The 17,763-nt window shown below is 45.3% G+C and overlaps 1 protein-coding gene across 6 annotated transcripts in view; it reads left to right on the top strand.

Moving 5' to 3' along the window:
* CTBP2 (C-terminal binding protein 2) overlaps window positions 1-17,763 on the top strand; it is a 150,396-nt gene that overhangs the window by 102,873 nt on the left and 29,760 nt on the right. Inside the window, exon 1 of one of the 6 annotated variants that reach the window (XM_075155267.1) lies at window positions 15,933-16,006. The exons of 4 other annotated variants lie outside the window; for them this stretch is intronic. In XM_075155267.1, the coding sequence (XP_075011368.1) occupies window positions 15,997-16,006 (10 nt within the window). In that variant the 5' untranslated portion in view covers window positions 15,933-15,996. Of the gene's footprint in view, window positions 1-15,932; window positions 16,075-17,763 lie in introns of those variants that run through there. One more of the 6 variants, XM_075155268.1, reaches the window with a different exon arrangement.

Raw genomic sequence — 17,763 nt, 5'->3', positions numbered from 1 at the left:
GTCATTAAGCACTAGAACAATAAAAATGAATGGTGGCTCCTCGTCTTCCCTTCCCCTTCTAGAAGTGCTCAGGCCCTTGGCTGCTCAGATGTGAAGCTGGGTAAGCTGAGCAGGCTCCTCCATTCGGAGATGTACATTGATGATAACACTCGGAGCCTGACAGCAACTAACTCCCAAAACCACACTGCTAAGTACGAGGAAATTTGGCAAATTCATTTGTGGCTTGACTTGTTTGAAAAATGGGGAAAGAAATCCCTTTAAATGTTTTTCCTGGTAGTGACTCTGGGAGCAGGGAATTTTCTCTCTGTGCAGTTCAGCTGAACTCCCATGCAAACAAGTCTCGAACAATGTGCCATACCAGCGTACACGCACAAAGCTTTAATAAAAGGATACCATTTATAGGCATAGAGACGGTGCCAAACTGGTGATGCCATTCCACAGGAATCTAAATAAGGAATGATTTTGTGAGTGGAAATGATAAAGTTGTCAAAACGCAGACGCTTGGCGCACCCCTTTCCTTGGCTTACCATAATTACACAGCTAGGAAGTAGATGCCATTTCTTTCATGCTTATGCGTCCTTTATGTAGCTGGTGTAATATATTGATTTCTAAAAAATGCTTAAATATTAGGCAACACGTTCTGTGTTGACATGGATCAGATGCGAAAGTAGTACATCCAGGCAGTATTTTTAAATAAACCATTTCCCAAAGCCTGAAAAAAAGACGAACTGGCATAATGCGGGGAACACAAATATGTGCCTTTATTTGCTGATTGAGCCGGTCGGTACCGATGCAGTGAAAGCCCTGGTGCGAGGGACCGCCGGAGCACATGCATTGGGAGCAGTCTCCTCCACCACGACAAATGGACCCCTCCTTCCGTGTGTCTCGTATATAAACTGCAAACCTTATTCTTTAAAAATCTAGATATTATCCCTTCCCTTTAAAAGAATTACTGGCGCACAACAAGAGGAAACCAGCAGTGTTTCTGTGCTGCTGAGCTCTTTCTTGCTACTCAACCCCCTTTTTTTTTTTGCCTACGACCAACTCATTTGCATGAGGATGACATTTGTTGCTCCAGTAATTTCATCTGATAATGGCCAGCTTGCAAAGCGGATCTGAAAACATATTCCTTAATTATGTGTTGCTAAGCAACGAGAGGGTTTGGCCATAATCACAGAAAGATTATCTTCTCATTGAAGTCCCTGAAAGGTTTAGCTGAAGTAGGACCTGTAAAATTGTCTTCATTTTTATTTATTTCCCCTTTTTATTTTCCAAATAGCCTGAGAGGTTTTCTTCCTGTTAAGCTTTATTTTAAAAGTAGAAGCCAAGGTAAGACACACGGCAAATGGAAGGATATGGATTAAAAATGGAAGGCGTGGCGGTTTGTAGATGTTTGAGCTGTGTTGAGGAATTACTCTTTAAAGAACACCATTGCTAAGGAGTGTTCACACTTACACGCGAGGTGATAAGCAAATATTACAAATATGTTAAGATGTTTTTAAAACATTGAGCGGATGACAGGAACTTGACTAAATCCAGGAAAATCGTATTTGCCAGCAGGAAGAGACAGGATGTGTTTTTAGGAGCAACGAGCCTTCTGGCTGTAGCTTTAGCTGTGGATACTTGAGTCGCAAGGTGAAAGCAAGTTCAGTATTAAACTCTGTCTCTAAACAGCTGCAAATATTTTCTGTTGGTATAGGTTAATGTCCTCTCAGTCAGCGGAGGGTTATAAAATGTATGTTATAATCCAATGATGTTTTGAAGCTTGTTATGTGGACAGGGATTTAAAATAGTTAGTTTTGGTTCTTTTTGAAGTCTTGTTGGACTATATATTATAGTCTTTCTACAGTGAGATGTTTCTAGGTACCCGATTTGTGATTTGGTGCTGAGCTTTGACACTCCATGCAGATTCTGCACAGCTACTGTTTACTTTGGAGTTTGGGCAGAGGGCTCGCGAGAGGGGGGTGTCTTCTTCTGCCCGGTACTTCTGATGGTAGAGACCGTGACCTGGGCAGGGATACAGGCATGCACCGCATGCTTATGGGCCCCTCGCTTCGGTACGGTTAGATAAGGGAAAATCAGCAACGAGATTTATTGCTGTAACTTCTGTGCGTTTCATAAAATAATTATTAAGAAGAAGTTAGATAAATTGCCCTTCCAGGGAATTGCAGAGTTGCGTGAAGAGAACTAAAACCTAAACCCATTGCTGTGGTGGCAGTGCGAGCAGGGCGTAGGAGCCAAGCGCGATGTCTCCGGAGCTGAGCCGGCTTCCTATCCCGGGAACTCCCCAACCATAGCTCTGGCAAAGCTGCCGCTCTCTGCGTCATTGAGACCTTGTAGGTGAAGCTGTCAGGAATGGCTTCCCCGGGGAGAAACATCCTCGGAGTCAGCTGCTCCTGCAGCCTTGCCATCCATAGCGTCACAGGTAGTGAACGCACCAAGTTGTCTCAGTGGCAAGCAGGAAAAATAAACCCTGCAAAGTCTGAGCGACGAAACCGTGTCGGTGGTCTGCTGCCAGGGCGGGTTTGTGGCCAGCCTCGTGCTGAATGCAGGGAAATAAATAGGGAAGGTCGGCAAAGCTGGTAAGGGTAAACCACGACTAACGGTCACTGATCAGATTACTTGAGCTCCACCTCCCAAAATGTTGCATCTTCAACTTACTATGTTTGTTAGTATTTTTATTAGATTACTCAATTTATATTTTTGTATCCAATTTTTCAGTCTTAAAGCAGTTGGCTGATAAGAAGTATTGTATTTTTGTAGCTAGCCTAGACTTCTCCCAAACGAGGAGTCTGTCCAGGTTTCTGTTTCTGATGATGGACTGAGCGAGCTTCAATGAAGAACAGTGATTCATTGCAAATAAGTGTCTTGGATGGTTTTTCAAACTCTAGTTCACATATGAAGATATGGAAGCAAATGATCACAGAGGGGAAGATGCTTCCCACGGGGATGAGGAACAGGGCTGCCCCATACAAGTTGTGTAGGTATCATAAGGCAGGAGGAGCAAAATTACTGGGCTGTAAGATTTGGTTAAAGCCTGACCTTTTCCTGAGCAGGGAAAGCCAGGCTGAGGGTAGCTGCCTTCCTTGGACAAGTAGTTCTCTCCCGTGTGAAGGGGACTCATCTTCTCTTTTATCAGCTTAGAGCTAGAAATGCCTTTCACTGTGATTAGCTCAGCTGTGCTTATACTGTTTAACACCTGATTGTGATTCTTTTTACTGGTATTTTCCATCCTGTGACAGATAAAAATTATGTTAACTGCACATCAGTTGCAGGCTGAAGCTCTTTATGTGGGCAACCCCCAAAGAGCAGAGGGCATAGTCAGGAGCAAGAGCCTTGACGGTTGTTCAAGGATGGTTAAGAGTGACCATTCTTTTAAGAGTACTGCATTGAAATTGTCATAACTTTTTATGGGCAGAGAGAGTTTAGTGGTGATATTTCATACACAGTATAAATTCCATGAGCATTTGTTGAGGTTGGTTTATTCTTTGCCCAATGTACCATGTAGTGGACAGTTCAGAAATCAACTCCAGGTTTTCTTCACTGTGTTTTCTGTACAGACTGTAGCATGTAATCACAATGTATACATGTAAGGCAGCTCAATTAACAATTCACACTGAAACAGCACCAAAGGAAGCTCAGTGTACTGAATAAATCTGATTTAATTTGCACATGGACCTGACGGACCATAGCAAGTCCTTGGAACCATTCCCAGCTAGTGTGTTACGCCAGGTAAAGTACGTCTGCACTGCGTTCACTGGCAAAACCACGGACTAATGATTTTAACTGGGATTGTAACTTCTGTACAAAAATACTTGATGTGTCTTGCTAGTGTCTGCTGTCCTGATGGTCACAGCACCATTTGCAAGACATTAATATGCAATATGATAAAGGTATTAGCTGGAAATACTCATAATGAGTTTGGGAAAGCCTTTGAAAGGCTCACAAGGACCCAGCTGAGCATTGCTTGCATGTGCATACTCTCACCTCAGTTTGGGTAGATGAGTGTGCAGATGTGCATCGTGTGTGGATCGTAAAATGGAAGTCATCAGAACTGCTCGCATTAGTAGGGTAAATGGCTGAAGAACAGAGCGTGCAAGAGATGTGCTGAAAACTACCTTCATAAAATATTGACTGTCTTGGCCAATATGCACACAGGATTCACTGATTGCAGAGAATACGCTTTTAAAATACTTTTTTGAAAGTTGAAATACACTTTTTAGAATGGTTTTATCAAAAGCAATATAAAGTGTCAAACTCATTCCAGTTGCAATTCATTGACTTCAGCGCCATGGCAATAAAAATGAATTTGGCCTGTCGGAGGAGAACATGTTGTCAGATGCACAAGTGTTGTCATCTTCAATTTACACTTTCCTTTTACCCTGTGTCTATAGTTCTCTGTCATTGTTAGGACTTTCATATATCCAGATCATTCTCTGACTATATTTGCTGACATTTTTTTAGCTTTCTCATAAGTAGTTTCCATAGCTACAAACTTAGTGTTCACAGAGGGAAAAAATTTTAAAGGTTTCTGATCATTATTGTATTAAACATTTGTTATATTTCTTCTCCTTGTCTTTCTCACAGCGTTACGCTACAGACCAGTTTAATGAAAATGCTGCACAACTGAATTGTCTGTTACTTTTAAAAGTGAAGTAGGTGCTGAGCTGAATCCTTAAAAAGCAGAAGACCAAAATCATTAAGCCACTGATTTAGAATAAATGTTGCAGACGTAGGACATATATTAGTAAGGTTTATATATAGCAACTGGCAGATGAGCTTTTGACTTTTTCACCTAAATAAAACCTGACAGTAACAGCATTCCACTGGCTTTTGGTAAAGAACGCTAATATTTAATCTCTTCTGTCTGCTGTTTCTAGTGTTTTGTTAAAGATGAAATGTTACTTGGGGGGGAGAGAGGTCACGTATGTTATTTTTCCTAGGCAATACTAGTTCCACCTCTCCATTAGAGAGGTGCTGGGCAGCCATGCTCTGCCTCCGTGCAACCGGGTGCGTCCTTAGGAAGGGTTTGGCCAGAGGGGTGTTTGGCAGCATGGTGGGACCCTCTCCCTCTGCACTAGAGCAGCTTTGTTTAGCAAAATAGGAGGTTTCTGAGCGCCTGTGCCTGGCCGGCGTGACTGCTAGTGCCCTGTCCGGGGGCCTTGCCTTCTGCACTCACAATCCAATTAGCTGCTCCGGAGCAGATGGAGTGGATTAGTGCCCGGCTTTCCTTCCTCCGCCCTCTCCCCCAGTGCAGAGGGTGTCGAAGCCAACAATCGGCTTAAACGTGGGTCCCATGGCACGATGTAACACGGTCCCAGTCCTGCCTACGCGGGGCCACCCTGTGCCCCTTTCCATGTGACACAGCACCCCTGCGAGGCTGCTGCAGTTCAGTTCCCCAGTGTGATGTCTCCAGGTCTCAGGTAGTTTGGAAGACCTTGACCTCATTTGCCAGGAATAAATACATGAACTTCATTTCTTGTTAGCAAAGGGTGTCTGCAGACCCCACTGCCACGTGCACGAGCAGTGTGCTCTGCGTTCGACCAGCCGGTGCCATCACTGCCAGCAGCAGGGTCAGTGATGGAGGCTTGTGGTCCCTTCCCTCCTGCGGCGTTCCCTCCTGGGAGCACCCCAGGCCCTGGGGGTGCATCGCAAACCAAACATAGGGTGGCCAAAGGAAATGGCCTCTCGCCACATCTTGCACGTGGAAGAAGAGGCAACCAAGGAGAAGCTGGAGAAGAGTGAGAGTACCGTACTCTTCCCGCAGTTCCCGAAAGCGTCACAGTCCCCGGGAGGAGGGTGGCTTAGGCTCTGTAATCCAAGAGATAAGCAGGTTGTCACTTTAAGAAGGAAACCAGCAGGGCTTACCTGAACGGTTGGAGCCGGTGGAGATCGTTGGTAAATACTGATATGAACAGCCAAGATGGCATTCTTATGTTTTATTTATATACGCAGATACATATACACATGAAAATGCGGAGAAATACTCTCAAAAATATAATCAGTGTATCAGTCGTTATCCACGCGGATCAGTACTTCTGCAGAGTCTTCATTGTTTGCCAGAAGTGACTTGTTGTGGTTATCAAGCAATTTATTATTTCCTAGGTTATCGTACTGACTTGGCAAGTAAATAAGCAGAAGGGACTTTGCTTAGACAGCAAACACAACGATAACTAATAATTTAGGATATACTTTCAATTAAAAAAGTCAGAAAAAGAAGATCAAAACTGAGGTCCCGTTGAAACGTTTGGCATGTATTTTCCAGGTGTGAAGGTGGGTTACCTCCATGCCAAGGAGCTGCATTAGGAGTCGTAGGGTGGTGGGATGCAAGAACCTGAGGATGCCCCCTTGACTTCCTTGCTCATCTTCTTAACCCTAACACGTTTCCTGACGCCTGTTCTAACACTGCAAATCCCTGAGCAGTTTCAAGCTGCCTCCTACACACTCCTTTACTGACTCTATAGATTATCAGCCTTTTCTTATGGTGGTCCAGTCTCTTACTGGAGTCTCTCACTGTTACCCACAGAGTGAAAAAAACGCAGGAACGGAAATGTCACACGCAGTCATTTGTTGTGTTCTCTGCCTTCCTCTGAATGCCTTATTATAAAGTTTAAAAAGTAGAGTAGTTCATGCAAGTGCATATATTTTGCTTTGTTAATGAAAGGAATCTTGATTAGTATGTATTATGAAAGATAAAAGAGAGTAATCAGTGTGGACAGCAGAGAGCTTGTCAGTATCTAGACCACCCTGTTGGGACACTGAAGTAATCAGGAAGGCCAAAATATAGCTTTAGTTATCCCACCTGCACTATTACCAGCACTTCCAGTTCCTATTGATCTCAAGCTTTCCCTGTCTTTGAATTCTTGCTTATATTGAGTGGACCTGCATAAGAGTGGAAGTTGTTATCTTACCACCTGAAACATTTGGAATTTAAGAACCTTAAATTTCCTTTTCATTCTTGTTTGCAGCGGCTGTGGTTCTGTTTTCATCCACAGTCAGGGCTAAAAGGTCCAGAAAGCAGAATTACTGTAATAACACCGATGATTGCACTGTAAAGCAATGCCAAGCAACCTGTCATGCTCTGCATTGAAAGTTTTCCCCTTATGGTTCAATTTATTCAGAAGGGGAAGGTGTTCTCTGTACTTGCCGTTCATCCTAAAAGCACATGTTCCTGAGCAGCAGTGTGGCATCTCCCGTGCCACGCTCTGGCCAGAGGGCGAGCCTGCGTGTCATCTCGCTGGCCTGTGATAAGCAAGATACAGACATACATCATGTGGACCAGCAGCCCCACGCTCTGCTTATCAGCTCTTTTTTACTCCAGTTTTCTGTTTCCCAGGCTTGCATGAGAAAGGCCAACGAAATTAATATTTCTAATTTTTGGAGAATTTCTTTCTGGACAAGCAGCTCCCAAAATAGGGTAGTGAGTGAAGTTGTGCTTCCATCTAAAAAATTGTAGTTTTGCCACTGATTTCAATAGAAGAATGATTTTACCCTCCCCTGCAAAAGAAACCAGCTCCACATAACTTATTTTTATTGCATTTCTTAAAATTAGATCTGCAAAACCAATGGTTTCTTTAAGCAAGAGAAGCTGTAAATTTCATGCATTGAATGCCTGTGCATTATTAAAAATAATAGGTTGTATTTGTCAAATGGATAATGAGTAGGTTTCTTTCTCTGTTTTTCAGTATTTTAATGAGTGCAGGAAATGTTTGCTATTTATTTGCTTTTAGATTTTACCAAGGAGCTCTGGAGATAATTGTCAAATTTCCAAGTGTGTATCAATATTTCATGAAGTGCTGTTTTTCCTCTGTATGGTCAGGAGTTAGGTCATTAGCACTGGAGCTGTTATTAACAGTCTGAAGCAAGACATAAAAAGGAATTCCACCAAACACTTGCAAGTTTGCAACTGAAAATTTCTGAAACAAAATTCTAATAGAGGGCTTACGGGTAAAATAAATATTGGTAATATTGCTCAAATGTTGCATGTTAAATCTGCTAGAGGATTTTTTGTTTAATCTTGGTTTCTGTGGTTTGTGGGCCTGATCCGGATAACACTGAGGCTCTGTGTGTGTCTGTGTCTGTGTGTGTGTGTGTTTGGCCTCACGCCTGGCACTTGCTACAAATTGCGGTGTACCTTACACAGATAGGGTATCCATCCACGTCATGCTTTGGAAAAAAAAAATTCCACCTTTCTTACTACCAGCAAATTAAATTCTTTTGGATTATTAAAGCTCAAATTGCTTGTAAACATAGAACCAATCGACACTGATGTTGACTGTTTCGTTTTTGGTTATTTTTGCATGGTCAGCCTGGCTTTGAGGTGCAGTACTGGCTGTGTGTTAAGAACTATTGTTCTGGTTTGGACGTTTGCCATTTAAAAATGGTTTAGTTGTGCATATGGTTGAATGTTTCTCTTTTCTTCATTTCTGATATTTCAGTTTTATGTGAAATCATAGTATTCCTGTTCTCATTCTGATTAGGCAACTTAGCACATTTTTGGTTTACTCAGCCTAAAACTATGATGTGTCAGGCTGGCCTCTGCTCCTATTAATGACCAGATAAGCCAGTCCGACTAGCTCAATGCGATGCTCTCAAGGAAAAAAAAAAAACACTCAGAAAATAAAAATTATTCATAGATATGGAACTACTGTGCTCTGCTGTAGAGAGGGTGCTGTACAGAAATAATTGATAAACTATTGTGGCTTTTTGACCATTATAAATGGGTGGATTGCCATACGTGCTTCACTAGGCACAGTTGAGTGGTAGCTGTGCAAAGAGCAAAAACTGAGACTCTAAACTTGATAGAACTACGCAAAGTCTGGAGCGTTAGCGTGGAAATCTGAAAGCGTACAGAGAGCTGGAAGGTGGCTGGAAAGAGCATCCAGGTCTCCTGAAATAGAAAAAGTGCTTCAGAGTTAGAGGTGATTAAAGCAGAAAGGGAGAAAACCCGAAGCTGTTGCATCTCTGAGAATGAAGCAGGGGAGGACTTCTAGTTGGAAGCGGGTGGGAAGTCATGGGAGAGTCGTGGGAGGTCCCAGAACAGGCTGAGCCGCCCGGCTGCCCCAGAGAAAAGGATCCCAGGCAAGGGGATGGGATGCGCTACGGCAGCAGAAGGTGGGACATGGTTTGACAGCAGTGGAGCGGAGATGGATTTGCCAGAGCTGTGGAGCAGGAAGCCCGGGATGAGCTTGCTTGGCTGCTCCACCACAAAAGCGTGAATAGTGGGCAGGGAGCAGCGGGTCTTCCCTGGAGAAGGAGGGACGGGGTCCATGGGAAAGGCAGAGCTGGCTATTTTACAGGGCAGTTTGAAGAAGATCCTCAGGCGTGGCAGAAGACTGTCTGGCTATCTATATTTTGGGATAATTTTAAGATTAGTGACACTATGGGCTACAATAAACTGAAGGAGGTCACTTATGAAAGCTCATGGCAATGTGAATCGTGGTAGCAGTTGAGGGGGAGAAAGAAATGGCAATTGTGCAATATTGACACGACAGGAATGTGTGGAGATAATGAATTTGATCGTGGGTCAATATTATAAAGTTCCAGACTGTAAACAGAGATATTTGTCAGAGGGAAGGTAGTGCTCAGGGTGAAGAACAGGTGCTTTGCTAAGTAAAAGCACCTTGTAAAGGATTTGCAGCTGTGAGGGGTATGTAAGAGAAATCTAGAGCAGATCTATTCGATTGTCTTGTTCTTCTAAGGTGGCACATGGAAAAGAGGGAGTTTGGGAAGTTGGTAGTAAATACGACTTTTGTAACTTGTGCTTAGTTCTGAAACTGAATTTTTCTCTTGTTAGTTGTTTCCTGGTAGTAGACGAGCTTTGTCCTGGGAAATGCAAAGGGAAGTCCCCTCCTACTGTGGCTTCTGTCCCCGGTACAGCTGTGGGACTGCTCAAGCAGCGGTTGGAGAGAACGCACAGCCAGGTGTTATGTCCTTAGTAATGGTGGCATTAGAGAGGAGAGCGGTGCCGAGAAAAGCAAACCCGACCATTTGGTACCCATCCATGTGCATTGGTGTGCAGCCGGCAGGCGGGCTGAGGCAGGGAGGGGGGTAGGATCAGTGGAGAGGGAGACTGGTCTTTCGCAGTCGTGAAGAAGGCAAGCACGTCGGCAGAGACATATGGAAAGCAGATCTCACAGAAGGATTGGGAGAAACAACATCGGCTCCTACGAGGCTCGGTGCTCGCGAGGTTTTGCACAGTGCAGATTTGTGTTACACAACCGGTTTACAGTACGGGAAGTTGCAGAGCACTTAGAGAGAGCCAAAGGAGATGCTCCACCATTCTCCCAGGGGGACAGTGAGCTGCTTTTGCTCCAGGAAGGAAGAGGCGTCAGATGCCAGTAAGGAAGAGTGCTGCTTTAACTCCTTCTGAAAAACCTCTCGCACTCCTCCCAGAGCCCTCTGGCTCCAGAGCAGCAGCTGGACTCGAGAAGATAAGCAGTTTGCAATGCAATTCCTGTCTTGCTTTTGGTGGTTTTATGGATTGCCTGCACCAGGTGCCAAGAGTACATGATTCCTCCCCGCAATGCCCCCTGTAATGGGGAGAAGCTGGCCATACTCTGCATACTGGGACACTTTCCTGGGGAATCTCCAGTTTCCTTTACTCCCACTCTGGGAAGTTATTAGGCATGCTGAGTTAATATGCCTCTTACCTATTTGGTTTTTTAATCCGTTCATAAGGCACGTAGCCAAAGCACCGCGGTGCTGAACAAGAAGTACGTACTAAGAAATGCCGGACAGCCCAGGCAGCAGCCAGGCTGCAAGCTCTGCTGAGTGTGGGCAAGGGTGGAAACTGCCCCGCAGAGTCAATGGGAGCAGCTTTCGTTTGGTGCAAACTCATCTGGAGAAGTGGGAGAGGAAGGAAGAAGGTAGGAGAGCAGAAGAAAGGGGAAAATACTAGAATCAGCAACAGTAAGCCAACCAAAATACTGCAGCAGGACAGATGGTGCCCTAAAGGTAGCCAGTTTCTAGGAAAGTATTCCATGCTTGGGAACAACGCTGTCTTTAACGTTCACAAAATGTTTGTGTTTCGAATTTTTTGTACTCTCTTCCTCTCAAGTTGCTGTAGTTATGTGCTTTGTTTGTTTGCCTCTATGTCGTGGTTTAACCCCCGTTGGCAATCCAGCACAACACAGCCGCTTGTTCACCCTTTCCTCCCAGGATGGGGGAGAGAATCGGAAGAGCAAAAGTAAGAAAAATCATGGGTTGAGTTTAACGCTTCAGTTTAATACTTGAAAATAATAATAGTAATAATAATAATAATAAAAAATTGTAATGAAAAGTCAAACAATGAGAGAGAGAGAGAGGAACAAAATGCAGGGGGAAGAAAACAAGTGATGCAACCACTCACCACCCGCTGACCGACGCCCAGCCAGTCCCCCGGCCAACTTCCCCCAGTTTATATACTCAGCATGACGTCACATGGTATGGAATACCCCGTTGGCCAGTTTGGATCATCTGTCCTGGCTGTGCCCCCTCCCAGCTTCTTGTGCACCTGGCAGAGCACGGGAGGCTGAAAAGTCCTTGACGAGCGTAAGCACTGCTTAGCAACAACTAAAACATCAGTGTGTTATCAACATTCTTCTCACACTAACTCCAAAACACAGCACTATAGGACACTCTAGCTTCTACCCTTCATGGTGTTAGAAATACTCTGACTCAAGTCCATCCAAGTACAGCAGTGCTGTGTTTGGTAAGTGGGTTGTGAGCCCTCAGGGTCTGAGCAATGATTTTCAATCAGAATTTGGCAAAATAGCAAGTTAAAATTGTTTTTTAAAAAAATTGATTCCCAGATCCAAGATTCCACTCCCTGTCATTTAAGATTAATTTTCTTGTAAACAGAATGTGTAACCTGTGCTTTGCTGCCTTGTATGAAGCCACGCTGAGCTCCTGGGTGTCAGATGTGAGGTACTTTTGCAGGTCTCCTGGGGTGATGGCCATATTCCTGCTGCAGAGGTGTTCAGGGCAGAGACCCTCTGAGCAGCTGCACCTCTCCCTGTCCAGTTTGGGGTGATGTTTTTTTTCATCTCCTGCATGGAAGAGGATCACGACTATGTCCTCTGAGATTTTCTTTTTGGAGCCATACTCTGAAAACTCAGCCTTCCTCCTGCCATCGCTCTCCAGTCACCTGTCTGCAGACATGCTCCTCAGCCTCCCTCATGTCAGACACCCCGTTTCATTTCATTCTGGTGTCTGGTTTGAAGCAGAAAAACACAAACACCCCGTGCTCAGTCACACAAGGTGGCAGCCCGCCACGGCGAGGAGCGTGCGCAGCCCTGGGAGCCCACAGCTTCATGTTCAATTACAGTAAGAGCATCTCAAGTGCACCCTTGGAAATGGTCCACGACCTATGTTCCTCCTTGGCCAGAGCCTTGTGCTTAGGAGAGGCATCAGTATGTTGGTTTTCCGCTGCAGCCAAGAAGTGTTTTCTCATTTTGCCTTCCTGGTCTCCCCAGACACACGGCACAGCTGCCTCTTCCCCGGGAGCGCTGTTTTGGCACCGGCCGTTTGAATTTCCTTAGCGGGATGCTCGATTGTCTCAGCGTGACAGGTATCAGCTTCTTTCTGATCGCAGGTGTCAGGTGCTGGTTGGATTGACAGACCCGCATGCGACCAGCACAGGGGGAAGCTGCAGTTTCTCTACCTGTGGTTTTCTACACTTTTCTGCACAGTTACCCGTCTCCCCTGCACTGGCTTGAGAGATGTGCACAGTCTGAAATGTCTCTTCTTAGAGTTTATTGTACTTTCAGGATGGGATCTGGTCTGCTGTTTAAAAAAGCACACAACCTTCTTGTTTAGTGTTTTCCATTTGCTATGCAGCTCTCTAGTTCTCCTGCAACAGCACGCTGGGTCTTCACGAGGACAGCCAGGCAATCCTGGCCAGCAAGCGAGCAGCGAGGTGTGGATTTCTCAGGCTTCCTTACAGTTGGTCTCTGTACTCGCCCATCGCCAAGAGCCAGAGCAGGGCAGAGGTCTGAGAAGACCACCACTGCCACTGCATCAATGGGGATTCTCGGACGCTGTTGGAGCTGGGTTGACTGATGCTCTGAGAACGTGCCAGTAGTCTCGTGCACCATGTTGTGTGGTTGCAGCCCATGCCGTGAAATGCCTAGCTGCTGTAGGGATGTCTGGGGGATAGAGTGACAGCTCGTCAAAACTAGACAGCAGTTCTGTATTTGACATCTTGAGGTCAAAACCTGTCAGTTCCTTGATGTTTTACGGTGTCTTAAATTGCCTGGGGAGTGTTTTGAGCCTTGTCAAAATGTATTAATTAAGGCCAAGTCATATTCACAAGCTTGTACTGCTTTGATTCAGCAGCAGGACCATGCTTGATTTTCAGCCTAATAATTACAAGTGGTTTTGGAGGATCTGGGGGGCTGATAGAGCTGGTTTCTGTTTCCTCCAGAGCTGCATGTGCTACAGTTTTTACTTGCTCTTTGCCTTGGCTGTCTGTAGCATTGTTTTCCTCCTCCTTGTGAACGCAGCCAACTTTCTAATTAAGGAAACCACTCTGCAGCCATTGTGGCTGTTCATTTGAGTTCCTTGTCGATACCAACGTTTCCAGCTCCCCCAAAGATTTTAAGTCACTCCTTAATACAGCTGAAGGAAGATAGGAGCTTTGGCTTAGGGCAGGCTTTTCCTTTAACTCTGTTAAGAAGCAGGCGTGCTGCACCAAGCACCGCCGTGTGCAGCACATTCACTTCATCAGAGCTTCAAATCCACCTCTGGCTATGACAAATACTGCTGAGGTTATTTTTCTATTGGATTCTTATATAAAAAAAAATAATTATGAGAAATAAGTATCACTTTGTGCTGGGCTTTACTGCTTACCGGGCTTTGAGCCTGAAAGGATTTAAAAGTCATCATGCTCTAAGGGAAAGTTGTAGCGAGAAAGAGGAGGTGGAGGGTTGCTCCAGCCAGCTGTTGTGATTTGGGAAAAGGCTTGTCCTGACCAATGGAAAGGAGACGGAGAGGCAGCCAACGCTGGCGCAGCTATGCCCACTGAGATTAAGACCAAATTAGAAACTCGGCTTGCAGGGATTTATCATTTCCTTTATATTGTGACATTTATAAATGCAAATCTTTTTTATCTTAGTTGTTATCCTCTCTTGTATCTTTTGTCAACGGGCATTGTCCTTACTTTATGCTGCAGTGATAACTTTATGAAGAGGATGGGGGCATATTTGCGTGCATTATTATGCTGTGCAAAAGCACCTGGGTGTGCGAGGAAAGAATATGTGTACTTCTTAATGTCTGTGTGCCAGCTCCTCTTGTCAGCCTTTAGTTGGGCGAGAGTCCTGAAGACAATGCCATGTTAATGCATCACAGTTCAGTGCTTTTGATATTTCACAGCGAAGCACAATAACTTTTTTTCTCGTTTCGTTTCTGAAGTACACAAAATTCAGAACATATGCACTGCATCAGGATTAATTGCTCTTGCCAGTCAACCCAGAGGAAACGCTCAGATCAGGCCTGGTCGCTCACCCAGAGAGAACTCTTCGTGTCTACTATTCTATCTTTGCATCCCTAGCAACAGCAGCACCTTCTGCTTTCCAAATTCGTTGTAGGTTAAAAATAAACCGCAAAGACCTAGCCATTCACACCTGGTTGCTGTGGCAGTTTACAGCTCTTTGAGAAAAGCAGCATTTGTTGCAGTACTATCGGAGCATCCTTGCGGTAAAACGGGGTGCATGGAGGGACGGTGATGGGTGCGTATAACACGGAGGAGGATTTGCCCAGAGCCTGCTCTGCACCATCAGTCCAGAGCGGACCGCGAAGTTGGGGCAGGAGAGCACACCCAGCAGACGCACACATCGCGTAGGTACTGCACTGCATGGCCAGCGCGGGGGAATGCACCCACACCTCTGCCTGGCCGCGTGGCTCCGGGGAGGGGTGAGCAGCCTAGGAGCTGCCCGATTTGCACCCTTTGCGACTTGGCTTCGCTGTGGAGGGCCCTGGTGGCCCGGTGCTCAGCTGGGGTTGGGCTCTCCATCCCAGTAGATCTGCTTTCCATCCTAGATAGGTCCCATATGGAAGGAAGCTCTCTACTAGCCAAAATAAAGACAATCAGCAGTCTGCCAGAGCCGGTTAAAGCATGTAGTCTGTTACAGGCAGAAAGAAATACAATTTGGGGTAGAGGATACAAAATACATTTGCGAGGCATCTGAGCCTGATGCTAAGACATTCTTTCTTTCAACGTTGTTGTTGCCAATAGCTTCTCTTGTGCTCAGACCAAAAGTATTTTGGGTGGAACATTTACTCCTTACTTTCTAGCAAGCCTGGTCGCAGGAATGAAGAATGGATTCTTTTCACTGGCCGCAGCTGGTTTGAATGATCCCCACACTGAACCCATTGACTCCAGGCACTCCTCATGTGAATCGCAAGGAAGTAGCAACTGATTTTTTGTTTATGTGCCTGACAGGGGCAGAAACAGCGAAGCGGTCTCAAGTCAGCTGAATGCTTGAACCCAGGCGCACGCCGGGGAGGAGTCCTGGTGTGCGCTCTGTACCTAATGCTGGAAGCAAGCGTGGTTCACCGGCTCAGTTGGAAGTAAGGAGGCAGAAGAGGGTGAGACGTGTTTGTCGTGGGTGTCTGTGCAACGTCCTCTGCAATGCTTCCTGCGGGGCTGCTGGAGAGCACAGCAGCATGGCTGCATTTGGTACAGAAGATCCATCGTGCTCATTCGATGAGAGCTTGAAAAGGAGTCCTTCAAGAATTGTGACCCTTGCCTTACATACAAAGGAAAAAAAAATAATCTTGAAACCCATCAATGTCAGTTGGCTAGACTTTGAAGAAGGCATTGAGAGGGATCTGCTTCAATGCACCTCTTTCAAGGTCTGCTTCTTCCGAGGAGCAACAAAATAGCTTGTTTTAGAAAACTCACAAAACTCATTTCCAGACTCTGTGACTGAGATCTGTGTATCTTCTTTTAGGTGATCCCTCTGTTGAGAGCAACTTCTAACAAGTTTCTGCAGAAGAATCACCTTTTTCCGTCTGATGGAAGAGGGTATGAGGGAAACAAATGGGCACAGAATTTGTCTGCTGGGACAGAGAGAGGACAACAGATCAAGGAAGGTGACCCAGTTGTTGGGCTGAGAACCAGGGAGAGGTGTGGGAAAACTCTCGCTGAAAGTAATGCCGCTGAATGGAAAGGGGTTTGGGGGTAATTACAAAGCCACCTCTGTATTCTTAAGTGCTCTTACAGAAGTTAGCTGGCCATGTGTTATAGATTTTTTCATAACACTGGGTTTTTCCTTGTGCTATCAAAGGTATTAATTAGAGGAATAGATGACACTGAGTACTGTACAGTTTACCTCTTGGGTATTTGTGGAATGAACCATGAAAACATAGACATATTTGTGTGTGAGATTGTAAAATGCTCCTTTAGCTGGGTTTCTTGATGAGTACCGTGTCTTACTTCACCTCTTTGCCACGTAGTCTGTACCTCTTGATTACAGCCAGTGGGGTGGTTTTATGTCAGCGGCAGCTAGTGTGCGAGGGGCTTTGGGATCCCCTAGGAGACAGGCACTACGTAAGATCACTGTTGCGGCGGGAGCCTTCTTTTTCATGATCGCAGGGAGTTTTCGCAGCCCACTCAGTTTATTTGATATGTTTTGTAATCTGTATGATGTAATCAAGTGTACAAATTTGTAGGCAGGGGCATGATGCATCAGCATCCGTCTTTGCCAAGTGCTTTCTACTGCAAGGCAGGAAACTGTCAACTTTCTGAAACCTCAGTGCAGGACTCGCCATTTCTCCCCCCTCCCTTACCTCCTTCCCAAGAAAGAAATGAAATCTGATTAGTTCATTTTGCTGTACCTTGCCCTTCCGGTGGGTTTATGGCACAATTTTAAAATGAAAAAAATCAATTAATTGAGAATAACCATAGGGTATATAACTACAGCTTTGAGGTTGATAGGTGATGGGTTTTATTGAACCGATAAAATATAGAAAACCGTTAGAGGAAAATGGCTTACTGCAGTGGTATCGTTCAGTGTGATTTACAGTTTTATAACCGTAGGCAAATTTGAAATATTTTTCACTATCTTCAGTATACATTATTAGATAAACCCATAGCCTGTGCTTACCTACATCAGCATTGACTTTCTTCTCTGTGATGGTGAAGAGACATAAAAACGAAGACGTTTTCAGCCCATTACAGTTTAACGTGGTTTCAAGAGCAGTCAGTTTCTCTACAGCTTTGGATTTTATTCATCACTTAATGCACTGAGGATGCCTGTAGGAAATGCCTCCCAGCAGCCGCAGGAGTTGCAGTGCAGCTATCTTTGCATGCACAAGAAAATAAGACACGTTAAATATGAAGATTATTGACCAAAATGTCGGCTCATGAAAAACTGAGAGAAAATACAGGTCCTTGCAGCAGTGCTTTATTCCAGCATCCTGATTCCCTCCATTAGCTCTTGTTGCATTGCTGAGGCTGCCCCCCTGAGCCTGGGGAGGCTGAGCAGGGCTGCCCCGTGCTTGGATGAGGTCCTTCGTGCCCCACCTGTGACCAAATGAGTGTGGTGAACTTCGGGGGCTGCTGGGACGCAGCCTGGAGTTGGGACAATCCCTGGGACAAGCCGAGGCCATAGTGCTACAGACTCATCCCAAGGTGGTGGGATGGTAGGAAGGAGGCACCCATGGTGCTCCAAGGTGGTGGTTGGAGACCCCCGTGGGGCCCGACGTGGTTAAGGGAGAGGTGGGTGTTGAACTACTGTAGCACAGGAATAGCTCATCGTTCTTGGAATCAAAAAATAAGGA

Source organism: Calonectris borealis, chromosome 7 (assembly GCF_964195595.1).
Source record: "Calonectris borealis chromosome 7, bCalBor7.hap1.2, whole genome shotgun sequence".
NCBI classification, from domain to species: domain Eukaryota; kingdom Metazoa; phylum Chordata; class Aves; order Procellariiformes; family Procellariidae; genus Calonectris; species Calonectris borealis.
The sequence above is the reverse complement of the archived record's forward strand: the minus strand, read 5'-3'. Positions and strand labels throughout refer to the sequence as shown.